This window comes from Hyla sarda, chromosome 6 (genome assembly GCF_029499605.1).
Source record: "Hyla sarda isolate aHylSar1 chromosome 6, aHylSar1.hap1, whole genome shotgun sequence".
NCBI lineage: Eukaryota > Metazoa > Chordata > Amphibia > Anura > Hylidae > Hyla > Hyla sarda.
The window spans coordinates 283,893,501-283,920,911 of NC_079194.1; the positions used below are offsets into that span (position 1 = coordinate 283,893,501).

At 43.5% G+C, this 27,411-nt stretch overlaps 1 protein-coding gene across 1 annotated transcript; it reads left to right on the forward strand.

The window, feature by feature from the left end:
• Positions 1-27,055, forward strand: MRPL11 (mitochondrial ribosomal protein L11). Its single transcript, XM_056527531.1, has 6 exons — positions 1-157; positions 529-653; positions 3,052-3,147; positions 14,146-14,239; positions 23,474-23,633; positions 26,260-27,055. The coding sequence occupies exons 2-6, from the start codon at positions 531-533 to the stop codon at positions 26,363-26,365; spliced, it is 579 nt and encodes a 192-aa protein (XP_056383506.1). The 5' UTR covers positions 1-157; positions 529-530; the 3' UTR covers positions 26,366-27,055.
• The last annotated feature ends 356 nt before the right edge of the window (positions 27,056-27,411 follow it).

The following is a 27,411-nucleotide window of genomic DNA, read 5'->3' on the forward strand; positions in this document are numbered from 1 at the left end:
TGTTGAGTTTCCGCCCACTTTTCATAGCAGCCAATCAGCTTTTCATGTGTGAGGAGCTGTCTTCTGTCGCATGGTTGAAGGTCGGAGGGTGTCCCCGTGAGCTGTGATAGAGAAGCGGGTAGAATTCCTAACTGAGGCCCCGGCTTCTGGTTGTCAGGTAGGCCCCTCCCATAAACTTATGGTTTAAGCCTATATACACAGTCAGAGTTTACAGTCAGGTCATATGGCAATGTTTTCCAAACAGTGTGTCTTCAGCTGTTGCAAAACTACAACTCCCAGCATGCCCGGACAGCCTTTTGCTGTCCGGGCATGCTGGGAGTTGTAGTTTTGCAACAGCTGGAGGCACACTGTTAGAAAAACATTGCCATATGACCTGACTGTAAACTCTGACTGGTGTTTGCTGTATATGGGGCTTCCCAACCAGGGTGCCTCCAGCTGTTGCAAAACTACAACTCCCAGCATGCCTGGCCAGTCATGAGTTCAGATTTCCATAGACTGTGATGCACTGTTGTTTTTTCTCCCTACTAGATATGTCTAAGGCTTCCCGGGCGGTAAAAGCAGTCAAGAAGGCCGATGTCTCCGGTGTGATTCGAGCACTTATCGGAGCTGGACAGGCGGCACCAGGACCTCCTTTGGGGCCCACCTTGGGACAGGTCTGTATGTCACCTCTAGCAGATTCTTAATGGGGTACTCTGGTGTAAAATAATTTTTTTAAATGAACTGCCGCCAGAAAGTTAAACAGATTTGTAAATTACTTCTATTAAAAAATCTTTATCCTTCCAGTAATTATTAGCAGCTGTGTGCTACAGAGGAAATCCTTGGATTTTTGAATTTCTTTTTTTTTGTCTTGTCCACAGTGCTCTCTGCTGACACCTCTGTCCAGGTCAGGAACTGTCCAGAGCAGCATAAATTTGCTATGATGATTTTTTTCCTACTCTGAACAGTTCCTGATACGGGCATCAGGTGTCAGCAGAGAGCACTGTGGACAAGACAAAAAAAAAGAATTTCAAAAAGAAAAGAATTTCCTCTGTAGCTTACAGCTGCTAAAAACTACTGGAAGGATAAATATTTTTTAATAGAAGTCATTTACAAATCTGTTTTAACTTTCTGGCACCAGTTGATTTAAAAAAAAATGTTTTCCACCGGAATATTCCTTTTTAAAGGTCATGCAGAATTCCGCTACATGAATCTAACATAAGTGTGAATGGGTTTTCCTTTGAACCACTCACATTGCAGAATATCAGCAGTGGGAGATATCGCCGCAATCTCCGGACCCACTAATAGACTTTGGTGGTGGCCACTGCACTGAATATCTCTTCCCGTATATACATTGGTGTGAACCGAAGCCTAAGGCCTCGTTCATATGACAGAATTTTTCAAGCGAAATCCGGCGCAGAAATTCCACTTTGCATGCAGCCTTAGCCAATCATAGCTCATCTCACACTGAACTGCTCTGGGCTATGTGTAGCAGAGTGAGGGAGGAAGTTCTCCCCTGGATGGCTTCAGATGATGTCACGCCTGCTGGGGAACGCCCCTTCCCAGTCTGTGAATCTGACTGAGACTGAGCAGAAAATACAGAGCAATATCAAGGTAAAACGCTAACAAATAATAAAAATAAAGGCAGGGGGTGGTTTATCATGATGGGGGCAGTGACCTGGGCCGATACCGATAATCGGTGGAGGTTAGGGCCGATAGCTGATAACTTATACCGATATTCCAATATAAGTTATCGGCTATTTATCCCCCTGCGACACCACTGCAGATCATTGATTTAAAGCGGGCGCTTTAAATCAATGCACTGCAGTGGCTTTTGCGGTGCCATAGGCCGCCGCCGCCACCCGCTTCTCTCCCCCTGCCTGTCCGGGGGTCCTGAGACCTATCACCGCCACCGCTCCCCCCCGCCGCGCCGCACCGCGCCTAGGGGTGCCTCCAGCTGTTGCAAAACTACTACTCCCAGCATGCCCGGACAGCCGTTGGCTGTCCTAGCATGCTGGGAGTTGTAGTTTTGCAACAGCTGGAGGGCCTACTGTAGGGATAGTATATTATACAGACCCCTGACTCACCTTCCCAGTTGCTGTAGGGACTGTCCGGGGAAGGTGGTCCGGGCCATCCATCCTTCCTGTAGTGTCCGGCGGCATTCCGGGTGAACCGGTCCAGGCTGTCCTTCTTCTCCGGGGGTCCTCTTCTCCAGTCCGGGCAGGCTCCAGCCTAGTAACTCTGCATAGATGCCGCTGCGCAGCGACGCACCTGACGTCACGGCGTAGTGGCGTCTATGCAGCGTACTAGGCCGGAGCCTGCCCGGAGTGGAGAAGAGGACCCCCGGAGAAGGACAGCCCGGACCGGTTCACCCTGCACCCGGAATGCCGCCGGACACTACAGGAAGGATGGATGGCCCGGACCACCCCCATTACGGGTAAGTTTAATTTTTTTTATTGACTCGGAGGGTGGGGGAGGGGCCCGACCGGTATAGCGATATGGGCAAAAATCCATACCGTGGGAGAAAAAAAACCGGTATCCGGTTCATACCGCTATACCGCCCAGGTGGGGGGTGCGACGCGGTGCGGTATGTCGGGGGTGGGGGGGCTCTCGCGGTGGGGGCGGGGCATTATCGGCTTATCGGTAATTACCGATACCGATAATGCTCAAAATCGTGATTATCGACCATACCGATAATCGGTCGATCCCTACTCTTTAAGCTATGTACAGCAGGCTCCGTTTAACGTAAGTGCTGAGTTAGGTGCCAGAGCGTTCCATGAAATTGTTCTATAGACCCCCGTTTACCAGACAGCGGCCAAAAGTGAGTGCAAAAGTATGCATCCTGTTTTAGTTTTTTTTTGTTTTTTTAAATAATTTCTACCATGGGCCTCAGTGTATGACAAATGCTGCTAAGTGGTACTCTTCATAGGTATACATTGATGCTTATCCCTGTCTTATACGTCTGAACGATGCTGCTGACCACCTCTGAGCCCTGTTCCTGGACACTTTGGATTTTCTGAAACAGTGTTTCTCAACCTGTGTAAATGTAAATGCATTTGTTTTCTTTGTAAACAGAGGGGCATCCCAATTGGCCAGTTTTGTAAGGAGTTCAACGAGAAGACCAAAGATGTCATTGAAGGCGTTCCCATGCGGGTGAAGATCGTAGTTAATGTGAGTCTATGACACTCTCCCTTCTCTATTACTTCTTGTCTTTTAATCATATTCTTTCATCTGTTACTATGAGAATGTTGTATACTGAAAGGTCACCCAGGATAATGGCTTCGTCAGAAGATCTCAACATATGCAATCAGATAATGGTCAAGTTATTAAAGGGGTACTCCGGTGGAAAACTTTTTATTTTTTATTTTTTAAATAAACTTGATCCCAGAAAGGTAAAGGTACCTTTCATAAACATTTTTTTATTTTTTTTTATACATTATAGATTAATGTATGCAGAATAACTTTCCAATTGCATGTTATTAAAAATATGCTTCTTTCTATTTAATTTTCCACTTTGAAAAAATGACCACTAGAGGTCTCCCTACCAGTCCTGGCCGCAAGCCCTTTTTATAGATTTCAGACTCATGCTGGAGTCCTAAATCTCAGACTGCAGCCGGGACACAAACAAGCTCAGCTGGCAGCTCTGAATCTTCTCCTCTCTGTTTACAACTGCATGTGCAGAGAGAAGATCAGAGTTCAGATAGTAATAAGGTAGCCTTTGGGGGGGGATATGGTAGTTGGGGTGTTGTTTAGGTAGATGAGGGGTTAAGGTTAACCCTATAGTTCGTGACGCCAGGCTGAGGGCTAGTATGCTGAGGTAATCCTCCGGCCTATCGCCGCCCTTCCCAGTAACGATAGGTGCATACACAAAATGACTGAAGGTCCACAAGGTACTTGAACTTGGATAAACTTTACTGAAAGGCTTGCGGTACATCCAATGCACAGTAACAGTCTCATGCAAACAGTCTCTATATAGTTCAGTGACTGACAGTTGTTGCGGACCTTGAATAGTAATACAAGTCTCTGAATTTTAGGGTAATTTGCGAAGATCTGTCCGGATTTAGGGGATAGATAAGGTCCGGTGATCTTGCAGAGTGCTTAGGGATTGATACACTCACGATTCTGAATAGATCAGCCGTTGCCGCAAGGCTCAGGCCTAACTCACTGCGGAAGATAGCTGCGCAGATCCTGCTCGTTTGACAGCCCGGGAACAAGAGAGAGAAATCATGGCCGCCGCTCCCTTATATGGGCAGGGGCGGGATTATTTCTATTGGTCCGAATATCTGTCACTCACCGTCACAAAGATTGGTGGGCACAATACGTCACAGGGACCTCCAAAAGTCCTTAAATGGTACCTCTCATCAAAAAAACTTTTGATATATTATAGATTAATGTATGCAGAATAACTTTACAATTGCATGTTATTAAAAAATATGCTTCTTTCTATTTAATTTTCCACTTTGAAGAAATGACCACTAGGGGTCTCCCTACCAGTCCTGGCAGCAAGCATTTCAGACTCATGCTGGAGTCCTAAATACTACGAGCTGCCAGTCTGCTTTGTTCACAAAGGAGAACACTCAGAGCTGCCAGCCTGCTTTGTTCACAGCCTGTTTGGCTGTGAACAAAGCAGGCTGGCAGCTCTGAGTGTTTAGGACTCCAGCATGAGTCAGAAATGCTTGCTGACAGGACTGATCGGGAAAAATACAATAGAAAGAAGCATATTTTTCATTAACATGCTATTGGAAAGTTATTCAACATTCATTAATCTAAAATATATCAAAAGTTTATTTGATGAGAGGTACCCTTTAAGCAAAAAACCATAGAGTTTACCTGATCACGTGACCCGCAGGTCCTGCTACGTTCCGGACAGGTAATTAACTAATTATATACATTAGTACTATTATATTTACATAAATCCTGAATAAACTATTAGTTGAATGACTATGTAGATGAAAGGTGGCAAGGGGCAGACCAGACAAAAAAGACCCCGACATCGTAGGGACTCTGGCTATGGGGACCTATACACGGGTACCGGATAGGATGCGGTACCGGGACACCACAGTAAAATAAATGAGGGCATGCAGTAAGGCAGAGTCAGCAGTATGCCCTGCTGTGCTATGAACACAGTGTTGGCTCCTGCCTGTCTGATTGACAGACAGGGAGCAGTTCTGAGCTTGTCTGTGTCCTGGCTGCAGTCTGAGATTTAGGACTCCAGCATGAGTCTGAAATCTATAAAAAGGTCTTGCGTCCAGGACTGGTAGGGAGACCTCTAGTGGTCATTTTTTTCAAAGTGGAAAATTTAATAGAAAGAAGCATATTTTTTAATATGGAAAGTTATTCTGCATACATTAATCTATAATATATCAAAAGTTTTTTTGATGAAAGGTACCCTTTAAACAGATTTGTAAATTACTTCTATTAAAAAATCTTTACCCGTCCGGTACTTTTTAGCAGCTGTATGCTACAGAGGAAATTCTATTCTTTTTGAATTTCTTTTGTCTTGTGCACAGTGCTCTCTGCTGACACCTCTGTCCGTGTCAGGAACTGTCCAGAGCAGCATAGGTTTGCTATAGGGATTTTCTCCTACTCTGGACAGTTCCTGATACGGGCACCAGGTGTGAGCAGAGAGCACTGTGGACAAGACAAAAAATAAAAATGCCTTCCTTCCTTCCACGGGTCTTCTGCTCTGGTCTGTGATCGAGCAGACCAGAGCAGAAGATGACCGATAATACTGATCAGTGCTATATCCTATGCATAGCACTGAACAGTATTAGCAATCGAATGATGGGACTATGGGACTATTAAAGTGTAAAAAAATAAAAAAAATTGGAAAAAACATCCCCCAATAAAAACGTAAATTGTCCCATTTTCCCTATTTCACCCCCAAAAAGTGTATAAAAAAAAAAAAATTATAATAATAAATAAAATAAAAAAATGAAGAATGTATATACATATTTGGTATCGCCGCATGCGTAAATATCTGAACTATTAAAATAAAATGTTAATGATACCGTATGGTGAATGGACAAAAAAAAGTCCAAAATAGCTGCTTTTTTTAATAACATTTTATTCCAAAAAGCAGTAATAGAAAAGTATGTTATCATGGGTATCATTTTAATCGTATTGACCAAAGAATAAAGAACACGTGTCATTTTTACCGTAAATTTTATGGCGTGAAAACAAAACCTTCCAAAATTTGCAAAATTGCGGTTTTCTTTTTAATTTCCCCACATATAGTTGCGCCATACATTTTATGGTAAAGTGAGTGATGGCATTACAACGGACAACTGGTTGCGCAAAAAACAAGCCCTCATACTAGTCTGTGGATGAAAATATAAGAGTTATGATTTTTTTGAAGGCGAGGAGGAAAAAAACGATAACGTAAAAAATTAAGGGGTTAATGTATCTTACAATGGGAGTTGATGGGCAATAGCTAACTGTATCTCCAAACAGAAAGGTCTTTGTAAGACGGGGTTCCCATTATCCATTGGTTAGCACCTACTATAGGTGGTCCAAGGAGGGACAGCTGGTGAACTGGTAACAAGTACAAGGTTCAAGGTTTATTAATGCATGTGGGAAGCACGACTAGGTCACCTGGTATGATCCTCTAGAAGAGACACTTTGACAGTGTTAACCAACCAAGGTGCGTCCAGCTGTTGCAAAACTACAGCTGCCAGCATGCCTAGACAGCTTTCATCTGGGCATGCTGGGAGTTGTAGTTTTGCAACAGCTGGGGGTGCACTTTTTTGGGAAAAACTGGTCTAGTACAACTGGGTAAAAAAATTAATTTAAAGGGGTTTTCCACTGCCCTGCTTCTGGAGCTCCGCTCCCCAGCGTCCGGAAGTTTATTGTTCCGAACGGCTGTGTGAGGGCTTCCATGTTCATGGCCGCCCCTTGTGACGTTACGAGGGGCAGCCCTGAACACGGAAGCCCTCACACAGCCGTTCGGAACAATAAACTTTCGGACGCTGGGGAGCGGAGCTCCAGAAGCAGGGCAGCTGAGAACCCCTTTAACCCCTTAAGGATGAAGGGCGTACAGGTACGCCTTTGCTCCCTGTTAGTTATGGACCAAGGGCGTACCTGTACGCCCGTGGGAATTTTGGTCCCCCGGAATGGAGTGACTGCTGATATTGATCAGCAGGCACCCTGCACAAATGCCCAGGGGGGGGGTCATCAGATGCCTAGCAACATCCGGAGGGCCACAGTTTACAGTGGTCTCTAAACCGTGTTGTAGAGTTGTAGTTTTGCAACAGCTGGAGGCACACTGGTTGGAAAATACTGAGTTAGGTCATAGAACCTAACTCAAGGTTTTCTAACCAGTGTGTCTCCAGCTGTTGCAAAACTACAACTCTATATAGCCAAAAACAGAGACCCACAATACTAATATTATTTCAAAAAGTATGACAATCTTTATTAGACAATATAAAACAAACAATTAAAAATAATTAAAAGGCAGAGGATGACCTTAGGCAGGAGACAACAAGTGCCAGTGAACCTGGTATGGGCAATGTAGGTATTCAGTCGAGAGCATGTACAATATAAAACTGGCACGGCTGCAAACTCGTAATATAGTATAATATAGATATAACATCTAACATACATCAGTATAACATAGGGAGCAGCAATGCAGTATAACAGACATGAATAGGGACCCAAGATAAGTAATACCTAAAGAGACTACCTGTCATGTACCCACAAGCCAGGAGCACCAGGCTTCCCTTCAAATCCACTTCAAACCTGAACTGGTCCCTTAAAAATAGTGAGTTTGAAAATTTTGTGAAAAATTGGAAAATTGCTGCTGAACTGGTGTCTTCCAAAAGTAAAAACTCGTCAATTTTATGATGCAAACATAAAGTAGACATATTGTATATGTGAATAAAAATTTTTTTTTTGGAATATCCATTTTCCTTACAAGCAGAGAGCTTCAAAGTTAGAAAAATGCAAAATTTTCAATTTTGTCATCAAATTTTGGGATTTTTCAGCAAGAAAGGATGCAAGTTACCATAACATTTTACCACTATGTTAAAGTAGAATATGTCACGAAAAAACTATCTCAGAATCAGAATAAGTAAAAGCATTCCAGAGTTATTAATGTTTAAAGTGACAGTGGTCAGATTTGCAAAAAAGGGCTTCATCCTAGAGGTGAAAATGGGTTCCGTCCTTAAGGGGTTAATGAAAATTTTTCAAAGTTGGATGGAAAAATGAAGAAAAAATAAAAATTTTCACTAAAATGCTGGTGTTACTGTCACAAGGGAAAATAGGAAAAAAGCCCCCCAAAATTTGTAACCCCATTTCTTCTGAGTAAGAACATACCCCATATGTGGATGTAAAGTGCTCTGCTGTGTTTACAAAGCCCCCATAGTGCCAGAACAATGGACCCCCCTGCACATGTGACCCCATTTTGGAAACTACACCCCTCATGTAATGTAATAAGGGGTACAGTGAGCATTTATGCCCCACAGGTGTCTTACAGATTTTTGGATAAGTAGTCCATGAAAATGAAAAATGTAATGGGGTGTAAATACTCACTGCACCACTTATTAAATTCTGTGAGGGGTGTAGTTTCCAAAATGGGGTCACATGTGGGGGGTCCACTGTTCTGGCACCACGGGGGGCTTTGTAAACGAACATGGCCCCCGACTTCTATTCCAACCAAATTCTGTCTCCAAAAGCTCAATGGCGCTCCTCCTCTTCTGCGCATTGTAGTTCGCCAGCAGAGCACTTGACGTCCACACATGGGGTATTTCCATACTCAGAAGAAATGGTGTTACAAATTTTGGGGGTCATTTTCTCCTATTACCCCTTGGAAAAATGTAAAATTTGGGGATAAACCAGCATTTTAGTGAAATTTTTTTTTTTTCATTTACACAGCAAACTTTACCAAAAAGTCGGCAAACACCTGTGGGGTGTTAAGGCTCACTGTACCCCTTGTTGCGTTCCTTGAGGTGTGTAGTTTCCAAAATAGTATGCCATGTGTTTTTTTTTTTTTTTTTTTTTTTTGCTGTTCTGGCACCATAGGGGCTTCCTAAATGCGACATGCCCTCCAAAAACCATTTCAGCAAAATTTGCCTTTCAAAAGCCAAATGTGACTACTCCTCTTCTGAGCATTGTAGTGCGCCAGCAGAGCACTTGATGTCCACACATGGGGTATTTCCATACTCAGAAGAGATGGGGTTACACATTTTGGGGGGCATTTTGTCCTATTATCCCTTGTAAAAAAAATTAATTTGTTGGAAAACTAGCATTTTAGTGGAAAAAAATTAAATCCTTTACACATCCAACTTCAACAAAAAGTTGTCAAACACCTGTGGGGTGTTAAGGCTCACTGGACCCCTTGTTACATGCCTTGAGGGGTGTAGTTTACAAAATGGTATGCCATGTGGGGGTTTTCTGCTGTTCTGGCACCATAGGGGCTTCCTAAATGTGACATGCCCCCCAAAAACCATTTCAGAAAAACTCCCTCTCCTAAATCCCATTGTCGCTCCTTCCCTTCTGAGCCCTCTACTGCGCCCGCCGAACACTTGACATACACATATGAGGTATTTCCTTACTCAAGAGAAACTGTGTTACAAATTTTGAGAGGATTTTTCTACTTTTACCTCTTGTAAACATTCAAAAACTAGGTCTAAAAGAACATGCGAGTGTAAAAAAAAAAATGAAGATTTTGAATTTTCTCCTTTATTTTGCTGTTATTCCTGTGAAACACCTAAAGGGTTAACAAACCTTTTGAATGTCATTTTGCATGCTTTTAGGGGTCGAGTTTTTATAATGGGGTCATTTGTGGGGTATTTCTAATATGAAGGCCCTTCAAATCCACTTCAAACCTGAACTGATCCCTGAAAAATTCCGATTTTGAATTTATTTTTGAAAATTGCTGCTGAACTTTTGAAGCCCTCTGATGTTTTCCAAAAGTAAAAACACGTCAACTTTATGATGCACATATAAAGTAGACATATTGTATATATGAATCTATATATAATTTATTTGGAATGTCTATTCTCCTTAAAAGCAGAGAGCTTCAAAGTTCGAAAAATGCTAAATTCAATAACATTTTTTTTTCATCACATTTTGGAATTTTTCACCAAGAAATTATGCAAGTATCAATTTTTTTACTACTAACATAAAGTAGAATATGTCACGAAAAAACAATCTCTGAATCAGAATGAAAGGTAAAAGCATCCCAGAGTTATTAATGCTTAAAGTGACAGTGGTCAGATGTGCAAAAAATGGCCGGGTCCTACAGTGAAAATTGGCTGGGTCCTTTAAAGGAGTAGTCCAGTGGTGAACCCAGTGGTGAACAACTTATCCCCTATCCTAAGGATAGGGGATAAGTTTGAGATCGCGGGGGGTCCGACCGCTGGGGCCCCCTGCGATATATCTGTACGGGGGCCAGGCTCTCCGGCCAGATAGCGGGTGTCGACCTCTGCACGAAGCGGCGGCCGACACGCCCCCTCAATACAACTCTATGGCAGAGCCGAAGCGCTGCCTTCGTCAATGTCCGGCTCTGCCATAGAGTTGTATTGAGGGGGCGTGTTGGCCGCCGCTTCGTGCGGGGGTCGACACCCGCTATCTTGCTGGAGAGCCGGGGCCCCCGTACAGAGAGATCGCAGGGGGCTCCAGCGGTCGGACCCCCCCCCCCCCCCCCCCCCCCCCCGCGATCTCAAACTTATCCCCTATCCTTAGGATAGGGGATAAGTTTTTTTTTTTTCTCCACTGGACTACCCCTTTAACAGGGTTAATGCTGGTTATGATAAAAAGGAGTCTGCACACACAGGGGGAGACTTAACAAATCCTGTCCAGAGGAAAAGTTGCTGAGTTGCCCATAGATACCAATCAGATCGCTTCTTTCATTTTTTTCAGGGGCCTTTTCAGAAATGAAAGAAGCGATCTGATTGGTTGCTATGGGCAACTCAGCAAATTTTCCTCCAGACAGGTTTTGATACATCTCCCCCACAGTGCATTACCTGGGAAAAAGGTGACCCAGGATGCAATGTTCTTCTGAAAAAACCTTGGGTTCTGTCATTTATGTGGATGCTAACGTTACATTTGGCAAACACAGGGAGATTCATCAAAATTTGTCCAGTGGAAAAGTTGCTGAGTTGCCCATAGCAACCAATCAGATCGCTTCTTTCATTTTTGAAAAGGCCTCTGGTTGCTATGGGCAACTCAGCAAATTTTTCCCCCTGGACAGGTTTGATAAATCTCCCCCAATCTGCTTATACACAGAGAACTCTGCATAGCTCATATGCTGAACATGATACTGGGCCAGTGTTACCCAACCAGCGTGCCTCCAGCTGTTGCAAAACTACAACTCCCTAGAAAACCGTATGCATTGACTGACTAACATTGTAAACCGTATGACAAACGCATTAGGGCTGGGCGGTATGACCAAATATGTGTATCACGGTATTTTTTTTTACTTACGGCGGTTCCACGGTATATAACGGTATTTTCTCACCCCCCCCAATCATGTGACCTGCGCATGGTGTTTGGCTCCCCCCCCCCCCGCAAAATCATGTGACCCGCCAGCACTGTTCTGCTCTCCCTAATTAATGAGCAGCCCAGCGGGGGTACTACTCACATATGCCAAGCACTGCCCTCCTCCTCTTTGTTGGGGGCCGCCGGGCGCTGGAACTCTAGTATACTGTACGCCAGTGGTCTCCAACCTGCGGACCTCCAGTTGTTGCAAAACTACAACTCCCAGCATGCCCGGACAGCCAATGGCTGTCCGGGCATGCTGGGAGTTGTAGTTTTGCAACAGCTGGAGGCACCCTGGTTGGGAAACACTGTACTAGACATACACAATATGGTATATGCTATGGTTCCTCTGTGTATAGGGGTGTGTGTGTGTGTGTGTGTATAATATATATATTATAATGTGTATATGTATTATTATTTTTTATTACTATTATTATTATTTTTTATTAGTATTATTATTCTTTTTTTATTATTATTATTATTATTATTATTATTATTATTATTATTATTATTAATTAGTATTATTTATAATTTTTTTTATTATAAATTATTATTTTTAGTTTTTATTTTTATTTGGCATATGTGCAGAGAGCCTCACCTTATTAAAGGGGTACTCCGCCCCTGGCATCTTATCCCCTATCCAAAGGATAGGTGATAAGATGTTAGATCGCCGCGGTCCCGCTGCTGGGGACACCCGGGGGTCGCTGCTGCAGCACCCCACCATCATTACTACGCAGAGCGAGATCGCTCTGCGTGTAACGAAGGGCAATACAGGGGCCGAAGCATCGTTACGTCACAGCTCCGCCCCTCATGACACCATGGCCCGTCCCCTTAATGCAAGTCTATGGCAGGAGGCGTGACGACCGCCACGCCCCCTTCCCATAGACTTGTATTGACGGGGGCGGGCCGCGACGTAACGAGGGGCGGAGCTGTGACGTAACGATGCTTCGGCCCCTGTATTGCCCGTCATTACGTGCAGAGCGATCTCGCTCTGCGTAGTAATGATGGTGGGGTGCTGCAGCAGCGATCCCCGGGTGTCCCCAGCAGCGGGACCGCGGCGATCTAACATCTTATCACCTCTCCTTTGGATAGGAGATAAGATGCCAGGGGCGGAGTACCCCTTTAAGAGGACATCAGAAGGCTGTAGCTTGCAAATACCACTACTGGTGATAGGGTGTAGAGTCAGTGACAGGAAATGATGTCTTTAGACCTGTGTTCACCATATATGCCATTGAAATGAGGGGTATTTTTTTAATTTTTTTATTTAGATCTCTCTACTAAAACTTTTTTTCTTCTGTTCAAATTTTCTATTATGCTTTCATTTTAGTCGTCTATAATTGAACGAGTGGTGTTGACCTTAACTCCCCAGCTTGCAGTGTTTCAATCATGTAACTCTATTTTAAGTGTATGGAAACTCTCTGGGTGGAGATTGCTGTAAATGGAAGGAGTAAAGCGTGCGGTCGCTTCTCCCCAGTCCTGATTGGTGGGGGGTCTCAATAATGAGACGCCGACCGATTCAAAACTTTTAAAGTCGTGTTTTTTATTTTATTTTTAAAGTACACTTTATATTTTAAAGTACACTTTAAACCAAATAATAGTTAATCTTAAAGGGGTACTCCTGTGGAAATTTCTTTATTTTTTTTAATCAACTGGAGCCAGAAAGTTAAACAGATTTGTAAATTACTTCTATTAAAAAATCTTTACCCTTCCAATTCTTTTTACCAGCTGTATGCTACAGAGGAAATTCATTTCTTTTTGAATTTCTTTTTTGTCTTGTCCACAGTGCTCTCTGCTGACAACTGATGCCCGTATCAGGAATTGTCCGAAGCAGGAGAAAATCCCCATTGCAAATGCAAACCTATGCTGCTCTGAACAGTTCCTGACACGGACAGAGGTGTCAGCAGAGAGTCCTGTGGACAAGATAAAAAAGAAATTCAAAAAGAATAGAATTTCCTCTAACATACAGCTGCTAAAAAGTACTGGAAGAATTAAGATTTTTTTAATAGACGTAACTTACAAATCTGTTTAACTTTCTGGCACCAGTTGATTTAAAAAAAATAAAAAATTCCACCGGAGTACCCCTTTAATTTAGACTAAAATGTCTAAGAATGGAACAGATACACTCTGATACAATTGGCACATTTTTAGACTGTCTAGGAATTAGACAGTTTTAGTAAATCTGGGCCATTGGGTGAACCCTCAGTTAGGCTGGGTTCACACCACGTTTTGTTAAATACGGCTCCCGTATACGGCTGGGAGGAGGGGGTCGGGGCTTAATCGCGGCGCCCGCACTCAGCAGTATTCGGGAACCGTATTTAATGCATGTCTATGAGCCGACCGGAGTGAACCGCAGCCTCCGGTCGGCTTCGTTTTCGGCAGTATGCGGTTTCCCGACCGCAGGCAAAAAACGTGGTTGACCACGTTTTTGCCTGCTGTCGGGAAACCGCATACGGCCGAAAAAGCAGCCGACTGGAGGCTGCGGTTCACTCCGGTCGGCAATACGGTTCCCCTATACGGCTGAGTGCGGGCGCCGCAATTAAGCCCCGCCCCCTCCTCCCAGGCGTATATGGGAACCATAAGTACAAAACGTGGTGTGAACCCAGCCTTTCTCTTCTCACGCTATTGCTGGGTCAAGCGCAGGTAAATTTTTTGAGACAGATTACAAATTTTTTTTTTTTTTCTTCTCTGCAGCCTGACAGAACGTATGAAATGAAAATTGGACTGCCACCTGTGTCCTACTACTTGAAAGCTGCCGCAGGAATCGAGAGAGGGGCTTCAAAGACAGGTTCGTAGTATTATCATTATCATTCGCACTGCAGAATTTCGTCAGTGGAAAGTTCAGCTGCGGAAATTTACGCGCCAAAAGAATGAACCTGTTCATTCTTTCCCGGCTTACAAATGGATTGCATTTCTGTCATGGTGAAGGAGTGGGTCTGTGCAGTCCTAGCACCAAAAGATTTCAGGGTGGTGGCTTCTCTGACCCGAAATATCTCCGGGCAAAGATTCCACAGTGTGAACATACCCTAAGAGCAACAGTAGTCCCTATTGGCAGTGGCCTCTTCCGATGCAGAGTGCGGCCAGCGCCGACTGAACCGTATGGACATTGCAGTCTCCAATAGACAGCAATGTGTTCCGCGAGTATTTCTGCCTGAAAAATGAGCAACGCCATTCTTCAGGCGGAAATTTTCAAGCGGATTTTTCATTCACAAATTCCAAACCCATTCACTATACAATACATTTTAGTAAGCGGAGTTTCTGCCTGCAGTGTGAACCTAGCCTTACAGGTCTTGTGGAGACCCGGCCTTCTCAGGTCATAGGGGAAGCTGTTTTTAGTGTCAAACATATCAAGTTTATTGAAATGCAAACATAGATTCTTAAAAGAACAATGCATACCACCCGAATGCAACCCAGCACTGAAGAATAGGATAGCATGCTGTACATAACAAGAAGCCAAAACTATAAAAAAAATAAAACACACGTGGCAAGGGAATTAAACAATTGGTCCAGCAAAGTGATAAGTTCTCTTTCACACTGCCATCAGGCTCCGTTAGGTGGTTCCGTCAAGTTTTTAGCAGAGAAAACACGGTGCAAGCACAATTTTTTTCCTATATATATATGATATATATATATATATATGATATATATATTATATAAATATTATATAAATAATATTATATATATATTTTTTTTCCTGCTAAAATCCTGTAGATTATTGGGTCACAGACATACCCCATGCAAGTGAATGGGGGCTGTCAGAACCCGGCAGTAGCCGTTTGCATCTGACCCGTTAGTCTGTTGCCTTTTTTCTTCCTTTTTTTATTTTGAGGCGACAGAATTGCGATGTCCCAATCAGCTTACTGGACAACAGGAGGGCCCTCACCTGCCTCCTCGTTGTCGGATCGGCAATCGACTGCTCCAAGCCTGCAAGGCAGCAGCAGAGCACCTATAACACTGATCAATACTATGCTATGGAATAGAATTGTTCAGTGTATTCAATCAAAAGATTGCATGGTATAGCCCCTGTGGGGGGGCTAAAAAATTAATAAAATAAATAAAAAAGAGAGAATAAATGTAAATAAGCCCCCCCCCCATAAAAGTTTGAATCACCCCCCTTTTTCCTATTTTTTAAATAAAATAATGTAATTAAAAAAAATCATGTGGTATCGCCACATGCGTAAATGTCTATTTTATTTATATTTAAAATATAAGGTTAGCTAAACCGCACAGTTGATGGCTTACACGTAAAAAAAAATACAAAAGTCCAAAATTGTGCATTTTTGGTCACTTCATATACCATAAAAATATTTTAAAAAAGCCATCAAAAAGTCCCATCAAAACAAAAATGGTACTGATAAAAACTACAGACCACTGTGCAAAAAATTAGCCCTCATACCGCCCCGTACGCAAATAAAAGTTTTGGGGGTTTAGAAGATGACAATACAAATTTTGGGGCATGTTGTTATAATAAGTAGTAAAATAAATAAAACCTGCTTTAATTGTGTATCTCTGTAACCATATGGACCTACAGAATAAAGATAAGGTGTGATTTTTACCGAAAACTGCCCTGCGTAGAAACTGAAGCCCTAAAAAGTTGCAAAATGGCCCTTTTTTTTCATTTCACCCCACAAATAAATAAAAAAATTTTTTTAGTTTCGCCACAGATTATGTTATAAAATAAGTAATGTCGTTACAAAGTACAATTTGAGGCAAAAAACAACCCCTTATATGGGTCTGTAGGTGCTAAATTGAACGCGTAATGATTTTTAGAAGGTGCGGAGGAAAAAAACGAAAAAAAAACTCAATTGGATAACTTTTTATTTAAATTTTTTTTTTTTTTTTTAATCAACTGGTGCCAGAAAGTTAAACAGATTTGTAAATGAATTCTATTAAAAAATCCTAATCCTTCCAGTACTTATCAGTTTATGTATGATCCACAGGAAGTTCTCTTCTTTTTGAATTTCGTTTCTGTTCGACCACAGTGCTCTCTGCTGACACCTCTGTCCATGTCAGGAACTGTCCAGAGTAGGATAGGTTTTCTATGGGGATTTGCACCTACTCTGGACCGTTCCTAAAATGGACAGAGGTGTCAGCAGAGAGCACTGTGGTCGAACAGAAACGAAATTCAAAAAGAAGAGAACTTCCTGTGGATCATACATAAACTGATAAGTACTGGAAGGATTAGGATTTTTTAATAGAATTCATTTACAAATCTGTTTAACTTTCTGGCACCAGTTGATTAAAAAAAATATATATATATATATGTTTACCAATGGATTACCCCTTTTAAGGTGAAAATGGGCTCAGTCCTTAAGTTTTTGCATAATAATTTTGTACCGGGTGTAGTTAATAGGTGAAATCATCTGCCTAACAAACTTGAGAAGAGATGTGTTTTTTTCTTTTCTTTTTTTTTCTTTTATACTTTTCTCTTTCATTTGATTAATAAAAACCCCAGAAAAATAACCACAAATGTTACTGATAGAGATGAGTGAATTTACAGTAAATTCGATTCATCACAAACTTCTCGACTCGGCAGTTGATGACTTATCCTGCATAAATTAGTTCAGCTTTCCGGTGCTCCGGTGGGCTGGAAAAGGTGGATACAGTCCTAGGAGACTCTTTCCTAGTACTGTATCCACCTTTTCCAGCCCACCGGAAAGCTGAACTAATTTATGCAGGATAAGTCATCAACTGCCGAGCCGAGAAGTTCGTGACGAATCGAATTTACTGTAAATTCGCTCATCTCTAGTTACTGACTTAGTGATGCAGCCAGTGTAGAAATTGGACACTTGTGCGGCCAGAGATGCCGGATTGGCGCTTGGGATGTTGGGAAGCAGTGACTGGTGGACAGAACATCTATAGGCTCCTCTGCTGGTTTTCTGCTTCACAAATTCAGCTGCATAATTTTTTTTTTTTTCCTTTTTGCTATAAAGTTGGTGCGCTGTTAGAGCACAGCATTAATACGGATATGCTGAATGGAGATATTCCATAGATATTTATTATGTTAATTGCTGACCTTCTTTAGTAACATCCATATCCATGGAAACAAACTTGTCTGCATTAGTTTTTCCCATGGTTACATGGTTGTCAAGGAGGACCAGTTATTTATATTGTATCTCGGATTGCATCATCGCAGTTAGTGTTTGTGCCATTTGATCTGACACTCGTAGAAACAAATACAGTATTATGGCGTTTATTATTCACTCTACGTTTCGTCCGTACCGGTACCGGATCCGGATGGGAAATGGGGAAAACCGGATGCTCCTGTATCCCAGTCGGACCCGGACCCATCTCATTCATTTGAATGACCCGACCGGAGTCGGGGTACATGCACACCACATTTTTGCTATACAGTTCTCTTATACGGTTTCAAGGTAAAAACCTTACCGAACCGTATAAAAAACCGTATGCATTGACTGACTAACATTGTAAACCGTATGACAAACACATTAGGGCTGGGCGGTATGACCAAATATGTGTATCACGGTATTTTTTTTAACTTACGGCGGTTCCACGGTATATAACGGCATTTTCTCCCCCCATCCCCCCCCCCCGCCCCAATCATGTGACCCGCGCATGGTGTTTGGCTTCCCCCCCCCCCCCCGCAAAATCATGTGACCCGCCAGCACTGTTCTGCTCCCCCCAATTAAAGATCAGCCCAGCGGGGGTACTACTCACATATGTCAAGCACTGCCCTCCTCCTCTTTGTTGGGGACCGCCGGGCGCTGGAACTCGCTGTACGCCAGTGGTCTCCAACCTGCGGACCTCCAGTTGTTGCAAAACTACAACTCCCAGCATGCCCGGACAGCCAACGGCTGTCCGGGCATGCTTGGAGATGTAGTTTTGCAACAGCTGGAGGTCCGCAGGTTTGAGACCACTGCTGTACACTGTATCCCTATGCCCGGGCTGCAAAAGATACAGAAAATAAACTTTTTAACTCGCCCACCTCTGCCGCACGCCGGGGACTGGAACGTGGACAACCGTCAGCCTATCAGCGGCCGGAGCGATGCCCCGCCCTGGCCAATGATAGGCTGAGCCCACTGTCATGTAAGAAGCTGGCTCCTTACATGACAATGGGCTCAGCCTATCACTGGGCGGGGCATCGCTCCGGCCGGTGATAGGCTGATGGTTGTCCACGTTCCAGTCCCCGGTGTGCGGCCGAGGTGGGTGAGTTAAAAGTTTATTTTCTGTATCTTTTGCAGCCCGGGCATAAGGATACAGCGTACAGCAGTGGTCTCAATCTTGCGGACCTCCAGCTGTTGCAAAACTACAACTCCCAGCATGCCAGGACAGCCGTTGGCTGTCCGGGCATGCTGGGAGTTGTAGTTTTGCAACATCTGGAGGTGTGCAGGTTGGAGACCACTGGCGTACAGTATAGAGTTCCAGCTCCCAGCGGCCCCCAACAAAGAGGAGGAGGGCAGTGCTTGACATGTGAGTAGTACCCCCGCTGGGCTTATCATTAATTGGGCGGAGCAGAACAGTGCTGGCGGGTAAACATAGGATTAGTTCCCCGATGTGGGGACAGCGCTGCGCTAGGCTGATAATACATTCCCGAGGGGGAGGGGCCCAACCGGTATTGCGGTATGGGGGAAAATCCATATCGTGCAGCCCAAAAAATTCGGTATCCGGTATACCGCCCAGCCCTAAAACGCATCATCCGGTTTAGTCCATTTTGCATCTTATATGGTTTTGTCCGGTGTTTTACCCGTACCCAAAAACCGTAGCCTACCACGTTTTTTTTTTTTTTGGTCCGGGTGAAAAACCGTATTAAACTGTATACGTTTGTTTTTGTTTTTTTTACATTGGAGTCAATGGGAACCGTACAGAACCGTCTGTGCGTACGGTTTCATCAAGGTTTTCACCATCCGATTTAAGACTTTGCACAGTTTTTTTTCTTGGAATTTCAATCAAACAAGTGAAACTTTATTCAAAATGGAGTGAAAAGTTAAAAACGTATAGTTTTTTTTTTTTTTTTTTCTTAAACTGATGCAATCGGACATCAGATTTTGAACGGTACATGGTTTTTAACCGTATACGGGCTGAAATTTGTACACACGTTTTGATAGTTTAGTCCGGTTTTGAGGAATCCGTTCTTCATCAAAAACCTGATACGGGAACTGTATTGAAATAACGTGGTGTGCATGCAGCCTCAGATCTGCTAATTTTTGCCCCGTTTTCGGTTCTCTGGCAGGACTATGAGCCGTGGTATGCTGCAGGCCAAAAAAAAAAAAAACGGATACGGGGCAAAATTTAGCCGACCGGAGTCACTATCTGACTCTGGTCGGCTCATTCAAATGAATGAGATGAGAGCCTGGTCTGGCTGGGATACTGGAGCGACCGGTTTTCCAATCTCCCAGCCGGATCCGGTCCCCATATCGATGAAACGCAGTGTGAATGCAGCCTAATAAAAAATAAAATATAAAAACAGATAAGAGGGAAAAATAAATAAAAACATATAAATATATATTTGAACCAGATATATAGAAAAAAATATAATAAGAAAATGGAAACAGCTAAAAGGGGAAAATAATAATTATAATAATGATATATTTCAAATAATTTTGTTTTTTCTTTGACTTTTAGTACATTATTATGGAGGCCATCTTGCCTGAGCATTTAGAGGTGTGGACATAATAGACAGGAGCTGTCCCATTTACATTGGTGGCAAATGTTACTGGGCATTCACTGTGACCTTTGCAAAGGTTATTCCACAGGGAGGGGAAGGCTGAGCCCCTTTTGCCCACTTTGGCAAAAGTTCTTATTGCCTCACTAATAAAATCTTCAGCCAGTATTTAAAGGGGTACTCCGCTGCTCATCAACCCTGTTGATGTTGATGTTGATGTTCCTGGAGGGATACGCCAAATGGAAAAGGATTTAGGAAAACTAGAAGAATGTTCAGAACTCTGGCAACTGAAATTTAATGTGGATAAGTGCAAGATAAGGCACCTGGGGCGTAAAAACCATCGGGCAGAATATAGAATATTTGGCAAACTGTATCTCCAGATGGATATAGATACATGTATATAGAGTTCAGAGAAGATACTAAACTAGTACATGGATTGCAGGATAAAACTTACCAGGAAAGGTTAAAGGACCTTAACATGTATAGAAGAAAGAAGAGACAGAGGTGATATGATAGAGACTTTTATATATGTAAAGGGAATCAACACGGTAAAGGAGGAGAGGAGACTTAAAAGAAAAATTACCACACAGTTTTATATTAGAGGAGAAGGTTTCTGCAGTAATATCAGGAAGTATTACTTTACTGAGAGAGTAGTGGATGCATGGAATAGCCTTACTGCAGAAGTGGTCACTGCAAATACAGTGGAGTATAAGCATGCATGGGATAGGCATAAGGCTACCCTTCATATAGGATAGGGATAGGTATAAGGCTATCCTTCATATAAGATGGGGATAAGCATAAGGCTATCCTTCATATAAGATAGGGATAGGCATAAGGCTATCCTTCATATAAGATAGAGATAGGTATAAGGCTATCCTTCATATAGGATAGGGATAGGTATAAGGCTATCCTTCATATAGGATAGGGATAGGTATAAGGCTATCCTTCATATAAGATAGGGATAGGTATAAGGCTATCCTTCATATAAGATAAAGATAGGCATAAGGCTATCCTTCATATAAGATAAAGATAGGCATAAGGCTATCCTTCATATAGGATAGGGATGTGCATAAGGCTATCCTTCATATAGGATAGGGATAGGTATAAGGCTATCCTTCATATAGGATAGGGATAGGTATAAGGCTATCCTTCATATAAGATAGGGATAGGCATAAGGCTATCCTTCATATAGGATAGGGATAGGCATAAGACTATCCTTCATATAAGATAGGGATAGGTATAAGGCTATCCTTCATATAAGATAAAGATAGGCATAAGGCTATCCTTCATATAAGATAGAGATAGGCATAAGGCTATCCTTCATATAGGATAGGGATGGGCATAAGGCTATCCTTCATATAAGATAGGGATAGGCATAAGGCTATCCTTCATATAGGATAGGGATAGGTATAAGGCTATCCTTCATATAGGATAGGGATGTGCATAAGGCTATCCTTCATATAGGATAGGGATAGGTATAAGGCTATCCTTCATATAGGATAGGGATAGGTATAAGGCTATCCTTCATATAAGATAGGGATAGGCATAAGGCTATCCTTCATATAGGATAGGGATAGGCATAAGACTATCCTTCATATAAGATAGGGATAGGTATAAGGCTATCCTTCATATAAGATAAAGATAGGCATAAGGCTATCCTTCATATAAGATAGGGATGGGCATAAGGCTATCCTTCATATAGGATAGGGATGGGCATAAGGCTATCCTTCATATAAGATAGGGCCAGGAACTATTGATAGTATTCAGATTATTGGACAGACTAGATGGGGCAAATGGGTCTTATCCACCAACACATTCTATGTTTCCATATAGAGGAGGATCTTTTCTGTGTATGGGTAATATTGATGTGTTTAGTCTCCACCCGACTGGTCAGGGATATAGGAAAATCAGAGATGGAGCGCACACAGCAGAAATCAGTAGAAAAAAAAAAAATCTAATGAGCCATTCCCGTTAGTCATTACAATAGAGTAGAATGCGCTGTGTGCACTGCAGTCACCAGCAGATCTAGCGGTGCTTTGGCGGCCATGAAACAAAAGTGGTCGTCAGTATCTCATTGGCAAAGAGCTGACACCCAGCAACCCAGCAACCCTGTGCTACACAGACCAGAGTGCCTCCAGCATGCTGGGAGATGTAGTATTGGAACAGCTGGAGCCACACTGGTTGGGAAACACTGACACAGAGAAAAGGGCTGGATGCATTTGGCTCTGTACACTGTGTAGTTCTGTGTAACTGCAGCTTCAGCCCCTGTTAAAGCATTAGACCAGGTTCACACGGCCGAAAATGTGCACAATGTCGGCACGGAAAACATTGTGGGGACATTCCACACATTTTGATTATATTCCAGCAAGCGCTAGGACCGCTCTAACATGCGTTGTCTAATAGATGGCAATGCATTTCCTTCCAGAGTCAACAGAAAGAATAGACAGCCGTTGGCTGTCCAGGCATGCTGGGAGTTGTAGTTTTTTGGAACAGCTGGAGGCACACTGTTCGGAATACACTGCCTTACTGTAGTTAAAAACAATTCTTGATATGTTCATCAGACATTTGAAAAGTTGCTGTTTGCACCGGTTCTTACTCCTGAGACCTGCTGCGATCGATAGTTATTATTCATGGAAATGGGCAGCATTTCCCTCTGTGGCTGCCCCAGGAGATCCGTCCATTTCTCTGCATAGACTTCTATCTTTAGGTTATTTACCCAAAAATTTTTTTCCCCCTGGAATACCCCCTTAAAGGGGTACGCCGCTGCTCAGCGCTTGGAATAAACTGTTCCGAACGCTGGAGTCGGTGCCGGGAGCTCGCGACGTTATAGCCCCACCCCCTCATGACGTCACATCCCGCCCCCTCAATGCAAGTCTATGGGAGGGGGCGTGACGTGTCACGCCCCCTCCCATAGACTTGCATTGAGGGGGCGGGATGTGATGTCATTAGGGGAGCGGGGCTATAACGTCGCGAGCTCCTGGTTCCAGTGTTCGGAACTGTTTGTTCCAAACGCTGAGCAGCGGAGTACCCCTTTTAAAGGAGAACTGTCGTGCAATATAACTTATCCCCTTACAGATCACAGGGGGGGTCCGAACACTAGATCACAGGGGGGGTCCGAACACTGGGGCCGCGGCAGTCTGCAGAAAGTGCTGTGTCGTCTCCAGCAGGAAGTCGTGGCAGGCACCCCCCACCCCATGTATCTCTATGGGATACATGGAGGGGGGTGTCGGCTGCAGTGTCATGCGAGATGGAGCCCCCCTTTCAGCATATTGCCGGGGCACCGTACAGGAGTTCGTGGGGGCCCCATCGGTCGGACCACCACCCCCTCCCCCCGCTATCATACCACTATAATGTTTTATTTATTTATGTATTTAACCTATTTTTCCGCTTGTACTGTAGGTCAGGAGGTGGCAGGAATGGTGACCTTAAAGCAAGTATATGAAATCGCCACTGTGAAGTCTCAAGATGAAGCGTTTGTTCTCCGGGATATGCCAATGGTTGAAGTGGTGAAATCTATTATTGGCAGCGCTCAGTCACTGGGGATCAAAATTGTCAAAGAGTAAGGGGTTATCTGTCCTTCAGTTTTGGGGTGCCTGCACACCATGATTTGGACATCGGGTGGCAGAAGTTTAAAACTGCCTGTTGATGTATTTGTGCCAATTCTCATTCACTTTAATTAGCTAAAAAGGAATCGGGTACTCCAGTATACGGCTTTTGACTGGACTGAAAATGGTGGTCTGCTGCTGTTTTCAGTCCGGTTTAAAAGCTGAATGTGGTTGGAAAAGGACGCTCATTGATATCAATGAGGTATGGCAGCAAGCAGTTTTATACAGTGTCCTATAGAATGTTCTAGTCTATAAATGTTTTAAAATCCCATTCAACGTTTTAGGCTACGTTCACATCTGGTGGAAGGCTCTGTCGCAGGTTCCACTTAAATAATGGGACAGAAATTGCTGCATCCATTATCTTTGTCCCATTATAATCCTGAAAAAGGACAGACATTAGACGGAAACCCGATGGTCCGAGGATCTGGAGAGGAGAAAATTCTGGGTATACGGCGCAATCCACCAGATGAATAGTGACTCTTTGAATCATGGGTGTATTTTATTGGTAAACACATTTTTAGGCCTTCAGAGCCCCTTCATCAGATGACTGGCATAGACACATAACCTAGCACGTACAAGGGTATACTTTACACTAAAAATGGCACCAGACACTGGACTCAAACTCCCTGGTACAGTATGTGCTATGTTATGTGTCTATGCCAGTGGTCTTCAAACTGTGGGCCTCCAGGTGTTGCAAGAGGCCACAACTGACAGAGATTCTGTCAGGAGAAATCGTCTGCTAAACTAGACGTCGCTAGTAGAGATGAGCGAATTTACAGTAAATTTGATTCGTCACGAACTTCTCGGCTCTGCAGTTGATGACATATCCTGCATAAATGAGTTCAGCTTTCAGGTGCTCCCGTGGGCTGGAAAAGGTGGATACAGTCCTAGGAGACTCTTTCCTAGGACTGTATCCACCTTTTCCAGCCCACCGGAGCACCTGAAAGCTGAACTCATTTACGCAGGAAAAGCCATCAACTGCCGAGCCGAGAAGTTCGTGACGAATCAAATTTACTGTAAATTCGCTCATCTCTAGTCGCTAGGACTGCTTGGAAATGCACCATCTGTATAGACTGTAATCCATTTCTAAGCACATTCTGCCTGAAAGAACATGTCCATTCTTTCGGCGGAGTCTGGGGTCTGGAATATCTTAATGTGAATAGTGCAACAGAATCCCACTTGGAAAATAGTTTGTTCTCAATGGATTTCCACTGCAAAATTCCGCATTGAAAATACATAATGTGAATGAGCCCTTATGGTTTACCAATAAATTATAACCGTGATTCAAAAAGGTTCAATTCATTTGGTGGATTGTGCCGTGTACCCAGGATTTTTTCCTTTCCAGATCCTCTGCATATCTGGGCTGGCATCTTCCGATATCTGGGAGGCTGCACCATCCATATCACACCCGCATAGTGTTTGTCTGCTACACAACCAACAAGGTGAGCAGTTTCCCATTGGGGGCTACTACACCACTAAAACTTGACTGTCTGGGATGTGGAAATTGTATCGCCCGACGCCCGGGAAATGCAGTCCCAGGTGCCAGGCAGGTGAATTCTTCAGGCATTTATCCCCTGCTTCGGGCAAACAGGGCTAAATGCCTGAGGAATTCACATATAATGGGACAATCAATTTTGCCCTGTAACTAAACTCCTATAGCGAGCCGCGCAGGACGACAGCGTCCCGGCATAGGCGCGTGCGATGACGTCAATCGTCGCGCGCACCTCCGTCCGGAACGAAAATTCGGTCCAGTAACAAAGTAACAACAGTCGGGGAGGTGGGGAATATAATGACACTGGATTCATCAGAGGGGGTATAATGGCACAGGGAGCATTAGGCGGGGGGGGGGGGAAGAATATAATGTGACAGGGGGCATCAGAGGGGGGGGTGTAACATAATGGCACAGGGGCCCCTACTTGATCCCTACCTGATGAAGGGACATACCTACCTGAAGGGGGAATACCTACTTACAGGAATACTGTAGTGCAAGATAACCTCCCCATAAGCGATAGATTGCGAGGGTCTGACCACTGGGATCCCCCTCCCCCACCCCGATCTCTTGTAGGAGCAGTCGGCATGAAGGGAATGTTCTGTCCCCGCATGACATAGCTGTTGAAACGGGGAAGGGCGTGTCGGCCGCAGCGTCATGTGGACAAGCCCCCATACAAGAGGGGGGGGGGGAGCGGTTTCCTGGATATCCCCTTTAAGAAATGTTTCCATGATTTTTACCCATTTAGAGCACTTTGTGCAGTGGTCACTGATTTCCTATGTGCGAATGGCACAAAATAGTTGCAAAACTGACACAATATCCCAGAAATAGACTATTTCTCAGGCCGATTCAGCCCAGCCGTACATTTTCTGTGCAACTTTTGAGTCGGGGTATATGTGACTTTTCACACACGTCGCATGTCTGCACAAAATCTGCCACTTTTTTTTTAGAGAAATCCATCAGCGAAATTTCAGTCTGTGCGTCGTTTTAATACATTTGGTACCCGTCCGCAACTATCACTGCAACTTTTGTGTTCTAAAATAGTTAAAAATTCACACCACTCTTTGTAAATGCCCCCTTTGTCTCCACAGTATGTCCGCAGAGGAGTATGGAAAGTTCCTAGAAGAGCGACGAGCCGTTCTTCAAGCCGCTGCTGACGCCCGGTTAGCAGAAGCCGCAGCAGTTAAGAAGAAATGATATTTTTGAACATTTTATGGAACTTTACATTACCACATTTTTTAATACTGATTTCAAGCATTCAGTGTTTTTTTTGGGGGGTCACTGTACAGCTGGTTGTCACGAATTTTATATTCTGAACTCAGCGCTTCTAGCTGTAGTACTCTTACACAGAACAGGTGATCTCTGGGTGACACAGATGTCCAACGTGGAGGGCATTCTTGTGTTAAAGGGGTATTCCAGGCCGAAACGTTTTTTTATATATCAACTGGATCCGGAAAGTTAAACAGATTTGTAAATTACTTAAAAAATCTTAATCCTTGCAATAGTTATTAGCTTCTGAAGTGGAGTTGTTTTTTTCTGATGACTCACATCCCGGGAGCTGTGCAGTTCCTATGGGGATATTTTCCCATCATGCACAGCTCCCGGGACATGACATAATCATTGAGCAGTTAGACAGAAAACTTTAGAAGCTAATAACTATTGGAAGGATTAAGATTTTTTTATAGAAGTAATTTACAAATCTGTTTAACTTTCCGGAGCCAGTTGAGATAGATAGATAGATAGATAGATAGATAGATAGATATAAATAAATATATATAATATATATATATAGTTTTTGCCTGGAATACCCCTTTAATTCTGTGTGCCTTGCAATAAGTCAGTGTATCAGGGTATGTTTGTTTATTAAGGTAGGATAATAAAAAATAAAATAAAAGCAACACAGTTGCATTGAAATTTAAAATTAAGGGGGTCTTCCCAATGGAGACATTTATGGTGTATCTACCAGATGTTACCTAGATGTGGGTTCCCAAATATCTCATAATCGGGGACTTCCAACCCCTCTCCGGCCTGTTTGCAGCTGCCAGAGGTTATTGGCAAACCAGACTAATGTCTGTAAAGGTACTAAGCCAGTGTTTCCCTACCAGGGTGCCTCCAGCTGTTGCAAAACTACAACTCCCAGCATGCCCGGACAGCCAAAGGCTGTCCGGGCATGCTGGGAGTTGTAGTTTTGCAACAGCTGGAGGTGCCCTGATGGGGAAACTCTGTACTAAGCAGTGGAGATG